Raw genomic sequence first — 14,890 nt, forward strand, 5'->3', positions numbered from 1 at the left:
AACCATTGAGCTCCACAAAGCCTTTCTACCCCGCAAATCTTCCACCGTTGTTTGGGGCATTCTGGAGACAATCTACCAGGGCCAGACTCCAGTCCCGTTTCTCATTCGACAGCAGACCAATCCTTGAATACGAGATGCAACAGCGGAATTCCGCTGCCACCAAGACTGGGACGTCATTGCCTTCCCTGGACTCGAGGGTCCACCATCATACATATCATCATATGGTCGAATTGGTCTCCAAGCCCAAGAAGCGATGGAGAAGATCGTTGCCACTCCTCCTTATATTCTAGGATCATATCCTTCTCCCCCGGTTCATCATTCAAATTATCCCTTTCGACGATTTTTGCTGGCACACCCCTTCTTACACCGGCAATCTTTACAGCGATATCACGCGAGCAGATCTCATTATCGCGTGTTTCGACTTGTCGACCTACATCATGGCGGATAACATCGACAACAAAGGGCTCCCGGCACATAATGAAATCGAGAACCTCAGCCTGCCTCCTACTTCACACAAGTTTAGGTTCTCTGAAAAGTCCAAGCACCAGGATGGTGACGTTGCCTTGAAGCTGTTCACCAATGCAGACGACCTGCATGTTCCAATTGATGAGGCGGAAGAAAAGAAACTCATTCGAAAAGTCGACCTCTTGATCCTTCCGCTGATCGCTGTCAATTACGCCTTTTTCTATATCGACAAGACGACACTGTCATATGCGGCTATATTTGGTATCCGCGATGACCTTCATCTCCATGGGACCCAGTACAGTTGGCTCAGCAGTAAGTTAGAATGGATATGAGTCACCGCAACTTCTTGCTGAGGAACTTCAGGTCTTTTCTACTTTGGATTCCTGGCGTGGGCATTTCCTACCAATTTCCTGATGCAAAGACTTCCATTGGGCAAATACCTTGGCTTCAAGTACGTCGGGTCATCTTCTCGTTCTGTACTGTCCCCTTCAGACAATTGACGCTCAACAGTATATTCATGTGGGGGTTCTTCCTTATGCTGCAGGCTGCTTGTAACAGCTTCGCTACGCTTGGCGTCCTGAGGGCCCTCGCCGGCGCTGCCGAAGCGTGCTCGGATCCCTCTTTCATGCTCATTACTTGTATGTGGTATACTCGGAAAGAGCAGCCACTGCGTATCGGACTATGGTATACGGCAAATGGTCTCGGTATCGCCCTCGGTGGGCTTCTCGGCTACGCCATTGGTCACATCAAAGGGGCGTTGGCATCATGGAGGTACGAGTTTATTATCATCGGTGCGCTATGCTGCACGTGGGGAATCGTCATTGCAATCTTCATGCCTGACAGTCCTGTCACGGCCAAATTCTTGAACGATCGCGAGAAGAGAATTGCCGTTGAGCGTCTTATGGGTAATCAGACTGGGGTGGAATGCAAGGTTTTGAAGGCAAGCAAAGTCCCTGTCGCACTCGAGACTCTGACTGACATGGTTCTTGGGGTCAGCCCTACCAAATTTGGGAAGCCTTCACGGACATCAAACTATACCTGTTCTTCACCTTGGGTGTTGTTGGAAACGTACCAAATGGTGGTATTTCAAACTTTGGCACTCTCATCATCAAAGGTGACTTATGTCGGTCCCCTTCAGCGCAGCTGAAAGCTGACACGATACATAGGTTTTGGCTTTTCAACCCTGGTTACTACGCTCATGCAGATTCCATATGGTGTCTTCATCATCTTGTCGATTTTGACGTGTATGTTTGCCCCTTTTTTAGGCTCCCCCGGGACCAAATGCACTTTTCCCAAGATTTTGCTGCAATCCCTTCTCAAACGCCTTTGCTGACCTAGGGAACTCTTCCAGGTGTCTTTTTAAACGACCGCTTCCCCAACAACAACCGGTGCAAGTTCATATTGCTGTTCCTGTGCCCCAACATCGCCGGCGCCTTTGGGCTTTGCTTTGTCAACGAAAAACACCACGTCGGCCGCTACTTCTGTTACCTGCTCACGGGGCCTTACAACGCAGCCTTTGTGATGATCTTGTCCCTCCAGATTGCGAACACGGCGGGCCACACCAAGGTATGTTGGCTTCAAGCACCTTGTCGTGTGCTGTCGAGCCATTGATCTCTATATACATCCCTTTTTCGGACTGCGTGACTGACAGCGGCAATACAGAAAGTGGTCACCAACGCCGTTCTTTTCTTGGGATATTGTACCGGAAAGTAAGTGTTCCTGCTCTCCGAACATATGCAGGGCTGGACGATTGTCTGGCCCCCCCAAATCTCTGGCATGCTATTGGGCAGCAAGGACTAACTATATTATTTTATTGTCACACAGCATCGCCGGCCCATTTTTCTACAAGACAGATCAAGCGCCCGGCTACACCCTGGGCATTTGGAGCATGATCGTCAGGTACGCTGCACGGCTCCCTTCTCCCAATCAATCACTCATTTTCCCAACCCTAAGCCTCACCGCCTCCGGTGTGTGTGTGTGTGTGTGTTTGTATAACTGAACCGAACCTAACGACGCATGTGTGACCAGCCACCTCCTCGAAGTTTGCGTCATCATCACCTTCTGGATGCTGATGAAGTACGAAAACGCGCGCCGCGACCGGATCCAGGGCCACCAGGAGCGGGATCTCGACGCCACGGCGTTCGGCGACCTGACGGACCGGGAGAACTTGAACTTTCGGTACATCTACTGAGCTGAGCTGGGATGGACGGGATGGGAATGGGCGGACGAAAGGAAGAAAGGCAAGGAGTTGTTGGTTCGCATTTGTGGCAGGCGAAAAAGGTCGAATGTCAATGAGAGAAGAGAGAGAGAGCCAAGGTGTGTGCTTTTGTGACAATACACAGTGGTAGATAACGAAACAATATGACACTACACCACACCACACCACACCACGCGCCTCTTGTCTTGCACTGTATACCAGAACGCGACAGTGTGTTCATATACATGGTATTGACAGACAGTCATACCCAGCATGGAGCACTGAGGTACCTACGTTGGGTAGTTCGGCAGTAATGACCTATCTATCCTATAAATAAATGTATGCGTAGTAAGCACCGAGAAAAAAAGGAAAGAAATCTAAGCCTGAAGAAGCGAGACATACATCAAAAGTCTGTCTAATATGTATTACTTGTTCAGGTACAGTCTCCATTCACTGGGTTGTGTGTGTGTGTGTGTGTGTGTGTGTGTGGTGGCTTAAGCGGAGTGGTGTCTTCCATCTTCCATGTCATATCCCCCCCTCACAAAAAACGAGGCTGAGGCGACGTAGAGCCCCATTGCTATTATTATTGTGTAATTACGAAGTACAGTATTATTCGGACATATTACTAGCCCATAATAATACATGATATGGGGCATGCGAGGCACGGAGGGATGATTAAGCTTGCAGTAGTCTCGCTTAGGTACAGTACTCTGTGCTCTGTACTCGGTACGTTATGCTCCAGTGCAATTCTACTGTTAAACTTAACCACACAGTCCAGCAGAATTTGTTCAACCATTGAAAAAGAACCTTCAATTTCGCCGGCAGAAGCGACGCCAATGAGACGATTAACCCCCTGATCTGCTCCGATGGCCTTGCGTGGGCAACCCCTTATAATGATCTGTGTGTCCATGGTAGATTCCTTTTCTCTTCCCCATCCTAAACCCTCAACACCGAGAAGAATTCGTCGACACGAGACAGCGGCTCTACTTTCTCTGAGACGGCCCTCCACGGACCACCAGTGGCTTCTTACCCGCCTTTTCCTCTCTCTGCGCAGGTTTGCCCGCAGAAGTCTCTTTTGCTGGTGGCTGCTTGGGCGAGGTGAGTTCGGGGCAGCTACTCAGAACAATGGTGCCGAGAGCATCGTGAGTCCTATTCCAGTGACTCGTGAAGCAGCGGTTGGTTATCCTGTGGAGCAAGATTGAAAAATAGGCCGTTGTATAGGGCTTTTCTTCCTCTCGAGTCACTTCCTCGTAGAGACAGGAGCTGTTTGTTGGAGATTTCGCCGCCTTTGCCAGTTCGCAGACGAAGACCTTGCAAAGTGTGAGATATTCGTCCGCCGAGGAGCATTGAGCCTGCAGATATTTGAGCGTCAGCGAGCTGGATGAGATAGGCCCGGGATCGAATCCGTCATACCGGTAAGATATAAAACAACAGCTTTCTCTCGACAGACCGCAGACTTCGAACCTGCTGACGCTCCACATCAGTTGCCAGCCTGTCCAAGCTTGAATTGATCGCAGGTGCCTGTCGCTGACTCAACATGCTTTTCCGGAGAGAGGTGATAAAGCGCCGAATAGGCTCTGGACCAGTTTGGTTGGAGGGTGTCCGGGACAAAGAAGGCAATGGCTTTCCAGCTGCTGCCTCCTGACCCGAATCGGTCATCGCACAGCACTCTCCGACCAAAGAAGGCATGGTTTGTAGCCGGCTGAAGAGGTAAGTGGCAGATGGGCGCTTTGCCTCCTCGCGCTCGAATCCTTGGAGAAGCAAATCGAGGAGTACACGCTGTTCCTCTGCTTCTAATCGTGCAAGAAGGTTCTTCAACCAAGATACAATCTTCTCGTGATCCTCACTGAAATTGAAACGCCAGTCGTCTCCATGTCGGCACCATTTACGAAGTTCCCTCCTACCCATCCCAAACAACTCCGAGGCCATGTCAATGAAACAACAGACCAGGGACCACACATCTTGCGATCGGCCACGGCGAGCATGGCTGATGACCTCGGGTGCTTGGTACACCCAGTCCCCGAGGCAATGGCCTTTAGATGAGCTGGCGCCGAGAAACGAGTTTGATATTCCAAAATCAGTGATGACGGGATTTTCTCCATGGACCAAGATATTCGCAGGTTTGATATCCTTGTGCTTGATTTGATGGTCGTGGATATATCTGAGGCCTGCTGAGAGGCAGCCAAACCACCGCTGCATCACCAGCCGGTCTCTGCCTGTGAGAGGCCCGGCCATGAAATCCTCGAGAGTGCATTCGGCCAGGGGAGACAGCAGCAGATGGCCTTCGTTGTAAGGATGGATGTAGTGACCCAGCATCTGTATGACATGCCAGTGTGGATCGTGCTGGAGCTTCTGGAGGCATTCGATCTCTTTCTCGTACGCCACACGGTTCGCTTCGATTGGGATCCAGCTCGTCTTGCGGGCGAGCTTTTGCCTGTGGAAGTTGACCGGCTGGACGGACCCATTGATTCCACGCCCGATGTACTCTCCTTTCTGTTCTACAGCCTCGATCGCCTCCTGAGCGGAAATATCGCGTTGAAGTACTTTGATGTCCAGAATTTGTGTCATGTCCAAAACCTTCCCAAGGTCAAGGGTTTGATCGTCTCGTTCTGCCAAATCATGATATTTCAGGTAGCGCACCCAGCGTCTTTCGTGGTCTGATAGTCCCAATTGCTCGCGTGAACTATCCATTGGGATTCGGGGCTAGGGCTCGTGGAGAGAAGGAGGACAAGGTCTCGAATGAGGCTAGAGATTGCCGGGCAACGTTTCAGGAGATGTATTTGACACCAAGGCGGAGTGTATGGCCTAGTTTTGTAGGTCATTCTTGGAATCGCTTCCGCCTTATGGCGGTGACAAAGCCAGGCATCGCTACATAGCATCCCAGCTGATCTGAATCCGTTGCAGTTGCAGATCCTATGAATGAGCATGGAATACGTGGACGAGTCGGGCGAGTCGGGAGGAGGTAGCTGCCGCTTTCAGCCATCAACAAACAAGAAACTTGTCGGGACCCCTCCGTCAGGCGACAGGTTGCCTTCCAGGGACAGCTGGCATCGTCAGAGTGGTAGTGGCTGCCTCGAACTCATTGAGTAGGAGGTCATGGAGGTTGCCACGAGTGTATTATGGAGCCAAGATGGGGCGTCGTGCTGGATATGTGATGGGATAGAGGTACTCGGTACAGATGCTTTGACGACCCAATCGCTGACCGTGACCTGCCTTAGTCGTGGCGTTGCACACACATCTCTCTATGTGCGTTTCCCCCTCCAGTCCCCCTTGCCTTTTGGCGAACATTTCCCTGCTGTCTCTCCACTTACAAAGCCATTGATCAGGATCCATATTGGTCCTTCTCGTTGGATGGGAGGTCCCTAGGGACCTCTAAGCTCCAATCTCCAATACCAAAGGGAGCCCAGACCTTTCTACCGAGGAACATCATCCGCCATGACATGACAGATTAACGTTATAACGTTGTCATTTGACGTCCATCACTTATAGGGCTCCCCCACTTCCCCAGGTTCCGCGTGCCAATGACTTCGGCTGTCGAACCCGGGCGAGTGGAGGGGTAAAACGGCAGGGAATATGGTGTTGGACCAGCGGCCCGAGGTTGAAGGTGGACGACCCATTGAGTCAGGGAGGTAGGAGTCGGGGCTGCTGGGAATGGATAGCCGTCAGTGCTGTTTCCAATATAACGTTATACCGTGTCGAAACCGCCATTACCAACCTGTCGGTCGTTCTCTATAAAGTGAAGGGCCAACGTTCGCCGGTCTCAGCTCCCTGCATCATGGCTGGCCTACCCAATCGTCCGTCTGATTTCGATGCCTCGCATACCGAGCAAGAGAGCATTCCAAATGGCACCAGTAGCTCCCTCGCCAACGGGCAACCCACCGAGAACATCCACAATATCAGCACGGATGTTTTGATTGTCGGTGGCGGGTTTGGGGGCATCTATGGCTTGTACCAATTTCGCAAAATGGGGTTGCGGGTGAAGCTCTTCGAAGCTGGCTCGGATTTTGGCGGCACCTGGTATTGGAATCGATACCCGGGGGCCCGTGTCGACAGCGAGACGCCCTACTACAGCCTCTCCATCCCCGAGGTCTACAAGAACTGGCATTTCTCGGAACGCTTTCCAGGTCACCAGGAGCTCCGACGCTACTTCAAGCACATCGACAAGACCCTGGATCTGAGTAAAGACGCATACTTCAACACCGTGGTCGTCGAGGCAAAGTTCTCTACAGACACTGACGAATGGCACGTCCGTACCGACGACGGCGGCCTTGCAAAGTGCAAGTATCTCGTGTTGGCCACGGGATCTTCGTACAAGAAGCATTATCCAGACTTCAAAAACATGGATAAGTTCAAGGGCCGCCTCATCCACTCAGCCCTGTATCCCGAAGAGGGTATCGACGTCACGGGCAAAAAGGTCGGTGTGATCGGGTCCGGAGCAACAGGCGTGCAAATCGTGCAGGAGCTCGCCCGCGAGGACTGTCAGTTGACCACCTTCGTCCGGACTCCGAACCTGGCGCAGCCGATGCAGCAGCGGAAACTCACCAAGGAAGAGCAGGACAACGCAAAGTCCTTCTACCAAGCTTACTTCCAGTCCGCCAAGGAGTGTCTGAGTGGCTTCCCTTACAACCCGGCTACGAAGACCTTCTTCGAAGCCACGCCGGAGGAACGACTCGAGTACTGGGAGGACTTGTGGCAACGGGGCGGGTTCAGTTTCCTGATCTCCAACTACCGCGAGTTCCTGACCAACAAGGAAGTGAACCGGGAATTGTACCAGTTCTGGGCGAAAAAGGTGCGGGCGCGAATGAAGGATCCGTTCAAAAAGGACGTGCTGGCGCCGCTCGAACAGGGCCACTGGTTCGGCACGAAACGGCCCTCGCTGGAACAGGACTACTACGAGATGGTCGACCGCGACAACGTGACGCTGGTGGATCTCAAAGCCACGCCCATCGTCGAGTTCACCGAGACAGGCATCAAGACGACGGACAAGCTGCACGAGTTCGACATCGTCATCCTTGCGACCGGATACGATTCGGTGACGGGCAGTCTGCTGGACATTGGACTGGTCGGCACCGACGGCGTGCCCCTGCGCGAGAAATGGAAGAGCGGAACATATACGTATCTCGGCCTGACCATCCCCAAGATGCCCAACATGTTCATGGTGTATTCGCCGCAGGCCCCGACGAGTTTGTCCAACGGACCGCCGATCATCGAGATGCAGATCGACTGGATTTGCGCCGCCATCAGGAAGATGAAGGAGGAGGGGATCCGGTATATTGATGCGAAACCGGAGGCGGCCGAGAAGTGGCGCGAGGACATTCAGAAGATGAATGCCACCACGCTGTATCCGGAGACGAACAGTTGGTATATGTAAGTGAACGCTGTCCCCTGTCCCTGTTCCCTCTCTGCATCCCCGTTCTTTGCCCGCCAGGATTCTTCTGGCCTCAAAAATATCCCACGTCAAGCTTGTAGTTGAAGGGGGTTGGGCTCTATACGCCAATCAAGGCAACAACACTCATGTCCGCCAGTTTGATTGATTGCTTCTGCCTCTAATTGTGGTTGGTTTGCTGACGCCTTCTCAACCATCACCAGGGGCGCCAACATCCCCGGCAAGCCTCGTGAACAACTCATCTATCTCGCCGGCCTGGACGTGTACAACAAAACCACGAAAGAAGCGCTGAAGACATGGGACGGGTTTGACGTGGTCAAGAAATAGAGTCGGTGTAAATATGTGTGTGTGTGTGTGTGTGTCAGAGAGAGAGAGAGAGAGAGAGAGAGAGAGAGAATATATATGAATGGAATGAACTACTGCTTCTTCAAGACCACCACACAAAACGTAGTGAGAATTGGATATCAATCAATCAGTCCTTTGGCCCCCCGGATTGATTGATTGATTGATTTGTCTAGCATCCTAAGTCTGTCTATAGATCCCAACCACACGCCCCGCTCACGTACATAACCCCCCCACGGGCATTGGTGCGCGCCTCTATGAAACCATCCTTGGCCGAATAAAAATAAATCTAGGCTTACTACGTACTGCTTTGCTGGCATCGATTGGATGGATGGATGGATGGGTGGATGGATCGGGTTGAACCGACAATGAATAACAACGACAGATAACAGCACAGCACAGCACAGCGTCAACTATCCAACCATCCAACCATCCAACCCACATGGAGAAAGAAGGGGGAAGAGGGGGGGAGGAGGAGACGTATATACAGGGCCAATTCCAAAAAAAAAAGAGCAAACAACACACCAACACCGTCGGTCAGCCAATCAGCCAGCCATCAGTAGGTAGGAGGAGCATCTCATATCTCGTTGACCTCCGCGCCAGACGTACATACATGCGGATCTAGTGGCCAAAGTCTTGTCGTGGTTGTCGTTGTCATACGGACGAGAAGACAGAGGTGCGGGAGAGACAGAGAAAAGGTTTTTCTCTCTTTCGCTCTCTCTGTCTTTACTTCGCATGCCCATTCTGCTGCTGCTGCTGCTGCTGCTGACGGCTCTCCTGCGTTTCCTCCAGCCCGAACTCCTTTCGGATCGCGGCGCCCACCCGACTGATGGCCTCGACGATCTTCTCGGCGGGCGCGGCGGCAAAGGTCGTGCGGCAGAACAGCTCGGTGTCACTGCCGCGCTCGGCGCGGAACCACGAGCCCTTGGCGATCAGGACGTTCTGGTCGGCGGCGGCAAGGAAGACGGCGTCCTCGATCTCGAGCAGGGTGGCGTGGTCGACTTGGACGTTGTGGCCGTCGTCGTGCCTCCGCCGGGACCGATACAGCGGGTGCTGGGTCACGTCGATGCGGATCCAGTGGAACATGCCGGCCTTGGGCGGGCTCCAGCTGCAGACCTGGGCGGGGAGGTGTTGCTCGCATGCGTTGACGATGATGTCCCGCCGCCGCGTGTACTCGGCGCGGATGAACATGAGCCACTCGAGAAACCCCCGGTGGCCCCAGTTCTCCTCGAGCAGATTGTACAGGTGCACCATGGCGAAGCCCGCCGGGTTCTGCGCGCTGACCTCGTTGTGCCGGATGAAGCGCTCGATCACCTGCGCGGACCCGGTCACCCAGCCGCAGCGGCTGCCGGGGGCGATGATCTTGGAGAACGAGTCCAGGCGCAACACGCGGCCGGAGGTGTCGAGCGAGAGGAACGACGGGACGAGGTTGCCAAGGAAGTCCGCCACGGGCACCGGCTGGAAGGGCTGCGGCACCGTGTGCGTCTGGCCCGACACGAAGGGTTCCATCTGCAGGAAGTAGTACGGCTCGTCCTCGAGGATGTACAGGTCGTGTTTCTCGGCCACGGCGTAGATCTGTTTGCGGCGCTCCAGCGACTGCGTGCTCGCGGTGGGGTTTTGGCCCGTCGGCACCGTGTAGACGAGGAACGGTTTGGGTGCTTTCCGCGCGGTTTCGTCCCAGGTCGAGAGAATGTGGTCCAGATCGTCCGGAAGCATGCCGTCCGCGTCCATTTTGATCCCCAGCATTTCACATCCCAACGGCGCGACCGTCTCAATCGCGGTGCTGAACGTATACTCCTCGGTGATGACGTAGTGTCCTTTCTCGGTAAACATCCGGAGCGCCATCTCCAGCGCGGACGTGCTGCCCGCCGTCATGCAGATCTCCCAGTCCGAGTACGGCGGGTGGTGGACGATTTCCGTGTGTTCGGTGAGGAAGCGGACGAGGGCGCCGGGGCCCATCGCCTGGCCATAATTGAGCGCGATCGAGAGATCGAGGAGTGCTTTCCCCTGGCGAGCATCGTGCTTGCCCGACGAGAAGACCCGGCCGGACTCATGGGTCTCCACTTCCGAGAACTCCGGCGGGACGGGCAGCTTTGCGCTGAGCTCCTCAAAGGGGAAATAGTCGCTAGACGTTTTTTTGGATCAACAGGGGAGCCCGACGTACGAGAAAACCCGCCCAACAAACCAACTCACCTCGAGGGCAATCCGCCGCAGAGGCTGATGGTCTCGGGCCGGAAATACTTCATGGCACCCTTCAACGAGGACGCCTGTCGCGCCTTGCTCTCGGTCGAGAGACGATGGTCCCACCGCTTGGCCGCTGGCTTTCGGAAGCACCCTTTGCTTTTGAACATGTCCGCGCTCGAGAAGGCGGCTACGGTCGTTGGGGGAGGGCCCGTCTTCTGGCGATGGGGCAGGACATGGTCGACGGTAAAGACTGAATGCGTTTCGCCGCTGGCGAGGACCGGGTCGTCCACCACGAAGGCCGAAGTGTCCGTGACGGCTTCAGGCTCAGCGTGAGGCGCCATGGTCATTGACCTGGTTCAGAGATACTTGGACGTCGAGATATGTGCAATGAGTGAGACTCGACGGTCGTGTGCTGCAGTGCTCACCGACAGTTGGCGAGGTTAATAGCCAAAGAACAAACGAGAGACGGTGCCAACAACGAGGAAGAAAGGAGGAGCAGTGATCCTGTGACGTCCCGACATTCAAGTATTACATACGGCGAACACAGGGAGTGGATGGAAGGGGAGTGATATTAGGTAAATAAAAGGCCAGATTGTGTTTGTTCCGGGTGGACAAGGGGTTGGCTGGTCGAGGAAATGTGCGCTTGAACCAGCTTATCACCGGCCCACCAGCGTGAGGTCCAAGTCGGGCCAATCACGACGCCGCATTATACGGGAGGGCGATCAACCAATTCCACGTGACTGTCCCGTTTAGGAAGAATCTTCTCCGGCGCCATTCCGTATTCCGCATTCCGCCCTATTGTCAACCAAGGGCGTACGGAGTACATGGACCGGAATGACCATCACATTAGAAAGGCTACCTATCATGTACCTGTGGGCGTGGTTTGAGGTTTGCTCTCTCAGTATTGGCCAGCGTCTGTCGATAGTCCTGGGATGTAACACTGCCAGAAAAGCATCCGGAACAACCTCGGTTTTAGGAGAAGTTTTCCAGGATAGTTCCTATCAGGGCAGGTCCTGCAATGCATTGGGCCTCTCGAAACGTGATTCATTCATTCCCCCCTGTCAACCTCTTCATGCAACCCAACCTGTAGCTCTCTCCCTCCCCCGGTTACGTTTCCCATCGCGGTCCGTCTTGATTAAAGCTCCGATGCATTCTGTTGTTCTTCGATGGTCAGACAGCCCGCCACCTTTTCCTACAATTTCCTTCCATGCTCGACACTTGTTCTCATGTACAGTTGACGTGTTTAGTAACGAATAGACCTCCGCTTCTTCCCTTCAACCTTCATTCCCCGTCCCCACCCATCAGTGCCTAGCTGGCCGTGCCCGAGGAATGGGCAGAGAGTACACTCCTGTCCGCTGTTGACCCATGGCTCTCTTGACGTGCGCGGACGTCACCCCCTGCCGGCTCAGTAGTTGTCGCCAGCGATGCCATTGTGGCCGGTGGACACGGCGCCGGGATAGACGTACGGAGCAGGCGCGTCGTGATCGTTGGCATTCATCCCGTGTCCCTGGTTCAATAGTTCGGTGGCATTGTCGGTTTGCCCGCCTGGGTAGCCGGAGGCACCTGGCGCGGCATTGCCCGGGACATTCCCGGGGATGCCACCGCCATACCCGCCGCTGCTGGTAGGTCTGTTCTGGTTCTCGCCCCTTGTGGATTGGGTCTCATCCCAATCAGTTCAATTGTTCAGAATTGATATCCTCGTCGAGCGGACAAAGGAGAGGGAGATTCGGACGACGGGGACACGAGACCAAACTTACTTCGCGATACTTGGACAGATAGATTTTGAGTGCTTCCGCATAGTTCTCGAAGCCCAACGAAGTCATGGCGAACAAGATATCTTCCCCGTTGACCGTCTTGCGCTTCTCCTGTTGACATTTTTCGGACGCTGTGCAACGTTAGCCAACACTTCCCGCCACGGTGTGAAAGCAAAAGGGGGCAATGAGGTGATAAGCCGAAGACAGGGCGCTGACGTACCTTCGCTGGTGATGAACGAGATGAACTCGCTCACGCACTCCTGCATGCATTCTTTCGCTTCCTTGGCGATTTTGGCATTGTCGGGCAAAGCCGTCTTCATGATTCGGGCCACTGGTGCGAAATTGCGGATGTTAGCCTCTGACATTGCGGACATGGAGGAAGACGACGACGACGTGGATCGACCGCCATGGTGCTTGGAGGAGGAGCAGGAGGAGGATGACAATGGCTTGCGTTCATGCTCAGAAGAACTCGAAGGCATGTTGGGGGGATCTTGTCTCGTCGAGCGAGACGTTGATAGCGCTCTCTGAGTGGTCCAGATGCCGCACCAGTCAGCGCTGAGGAGAGCTGGGACGCAAATCATGGCGTGAGGAGGAGAGAAGCAGTAACGAATGAGACGGTGCTGGCTAAAGAGCAGCTGCAGCGTCGCACACTCGGATTCGTACAGAACCCAGGAGCAGCGTAGCTGGCACGCGCGCGCAAAGATGCATGGCTTGTTACGCAAGGGTCGAACAAATCAAATGCCAACACTCTCCGGCTGCGCGTCTGGTGACACCGTCCCCCTCCCTCCAGTGAGAAAATTGTGTGTATGGACTCCAAGACGTCAAGACAAAAAAGACAAAGAGGATGGGCACCAACCATTGGCAATGGGAAGCCATCGGTCCTGTTCCTTGACTTCAAAGTCCAAACCAGCACCTTGAGCACCTTCTTGTTCGCGATCCATATGATCCTGCTCTTCACCAGAATGTGCGTTCTGTTCGACATCGGGCTCTTTGGGTGGGGAGGCCGACATGATGTAGTCCTGTCCTCTGAAGGATAGCCGCAGCGGCCGAATTGCAAGGCGAAGATTGTCTGGCTGGCGGTGATGACCACGTCACACTGGGGCGACACCAATGCAGAATGTCTAATGCTGGCCTGCGTCACTCCCGGCGCAAGAGGTCAGACGATCCTTCTCCTACTCCCGTTTGTGCCCAAAATGATTCCCAGTCGGCACGCTTCCCAGGCTGACGGGGGCGCCGGGGGGCTTTTGGGATGGGGGATGCGTTGTCGTGCAGGCGGACCGTCAAATTCGAGACTTGGGGACCTTTCGGAAGAAAGCGTCGAATGGCTGTGGCGGGATGTGAGGCGGTCTACCACGGGCACGCACGAATGACGAACTTCGCAGGGCAGGGAGGGTTTAGTCGCAGCTTGAAGCGAGAACCGATCGCTGGGAACCTTGGGAGGGAGCACCGGCCAGCAGGATCGTGATGCGAGGCGATGCGACACGCGATGGCTGCGCGGCGATGCTATGCGACTGCTGTGCTATGGCCGGGCGGCGACTTGAGGGCCGGGGGACGGACAGCTGCAGATGAGACGCCTGGGTCGCCGGGTGCTGCAGGTCTAGAACATTGGTCAGTCTCTCTCGGTCAGGCCGCTGGGGGGATGGAGGGGCTTCATTAGCGATACTAGCATTAAGAGACTAGTATCGAGATGCTAAGACGGATGTCTAATGGGCCAGAAAGGGCAGAGATCCAGAATGAGACGACGTACAATGTATGCAATGCGCGAGGGCAAGGTGGGAGAAAGACAGATTGGGAGGAGCGAATGAGTGTTGGTGTTTTGCCGATGGAAGCGGGCGGCGATTGGAGGGTAGTCGGATAGCTGTGAGAATTAAGAATCCTATAGTAGAATAGTCAAGGGGCGTGCTGCAGGTGCCAACATAACAAAAGGATGGACAGGGTTGTAAGGACGATGGATAGTTGGTGGATGAAAGAGCAGTCGATGATGGTTGGATGGATTTTGGTTGGAATAGACTCTTGAAGAGTTGACGGTGGAGAGACTCGGCCGGAAGAGTAGCAGCATCACAGCCAGCAGGCGGCGCAGGGCAGCGCAGGGCAGCGCAGCGCAACGCAGTTGGTGAGGGGCGGGATAAAGTGACCGAGGGGAGAGGGGGGGAGGTTGGGGGGGAGCACGGCGGAGTTCCAGGTTAACTAGAGCTAGTGGGTGGGGTGGCTAGTGGGCATTCTCAGTGCCTGTGCTACACACCTGCCGCCCAGTACTTTAGGTACGGGTGATTTGTCCTGGGCTAGAGCGCCCTATAGCTGTCAAATGGCGCCCCCATCACTGACTCGTAAGGCTACAGTACTTGCTCGTACTCGCCTATTATCACCTCGAGCATGGACAACAAAAGCAACAACAAACAACAGCCACAACAACACCAACAACAACAAACACCACCCCGATCACGCCGCCTATGACTCGGTCCCTCCCCCTTCCTCCCTCTCATTCTACAGTATCATCCACCACCCTCACCACCGTTGCCCCTCGCTTAGACTGCATGACATCTCTCTCGCCTGCCATCTGCA

General features: G+C 54.4%; 5 protein-coding genes across 5 annotated transcripts; 2 read left to right on the forward strand and 3 right to left on the reverse strand.

The window, feature by feature from the left end:
• Positions 1-437: 437 nt before the first annotated feature.
• AYL99_02679 (hypothetical protein) lies at positions 438-2,656 on the forward strand (the record flags this gene model as incomplete). Its single annotated transcript, XM_018834195.1, has 9 exons — positions 438-777; positions 829-916; positions 976-1,396; positions 1,462-1,579; positions 1,632-1,709; positions 1,817-2,031; positions 2,128-2,174; positions 2,290-2,364; positions 2,494-2,656. The coding sequence occupies 9 exons, from the start codon at positions 438-440 to the stop codon at positions 2,654-2,656; spliced, it is 1,545 nt and encodes a 514-aa protein (XP_018696819.1).
• Positions 2,657-3,645: 989 nt separating this feature from the next.
• Positions 3,646-5,353, reverse strand: AYL99_02680 (hypothetical protein; the record flags this gene model as incomplete). Its single annotated transcript, XM_018834196.1, has 2 exons — positions 3,646-4,014; positions 4,076-5,353. 2 exons carry the CDS (start codon positions 5,351-5,353, stop codon positions 3,646-3,648), a joined length of 1,647 nt encoding a protein of 548 aa, XP_018696820.1.
• A 1,084-nt stretch (positions 5,354-6,437) lies between these two features.
• Positions 6,438-8,375, forward strand: AYL99_02681 (hypothetical protein; the record flags this gene model as incomplete). Its single annotated transcript, XM_018834197.1, has 2 exons — positions 6,438-8,029; positions 8,252-8,375. The coding sequence occupies 2 exons, from the start codon at positions 6,438-6,440 to the stop codon at positions 8,373-8,375; spliced, it is 1,716 nt and encodes a 571-aa protein (XP_018696821.1).
• Positions 8,376-9,116: 741 nt separating this feature from the next.
• AYL99_02682 (hypothetical protein) lies at positions 9,117-10,915 on the reverse strand (the record flags this gene model as incomplete). Its single annotated transcript, XM_018834198.1, has 2 exons — positions 9,117-10,515; positions 10,584-10,915. The coding sequence occupies 2 exons, from the start codon at positions 10,913-10,915 to the stop codon at positions 9,117-9,119; spliced, it is 1,731 nt and encodes a 576-aa protein (XP_018696822.1).
• A 1,064-nt stretch (positions 10,916-11,979) lies between these two features.
• On the reverse strand, positions 11,980-13,338 carry AYL99_02683 (nuclear transcription factor Y subunit beta; the record flags this gene model as incomplete). Its single annotated transcript, XM_018834199.1, has 4 exons — positions 11,980-12,234; positions 12,332-12,459; positions 12,549-12,659; positions 13,185-13,338. 4 exons carry the CDS (start codon positions 13,336-13,338, stop codon positions 11,980-11,982), a joined length of 648 nt encoding a protein of 215 aa, XP_018696823.1.
• Between the last annotated feature and the right edge of the window lie 1,552 nt (positions 13,339-14,890).

The sequence above is a fragment of the Fonsecaea erecta genome (assembly GCF_001651985.1).
Source record: "Fonsecaea erecta strain CBS 125763 chromosome Unknown Scaff2, whole genome shotgun sequence".
NCBI lineage: Eukaryota > Fungi > Ascomycota > Eurotiomycetes > Chaetothyriales > Herpotrichiellaceae > Fonsecaea > Fonsecaea erecta.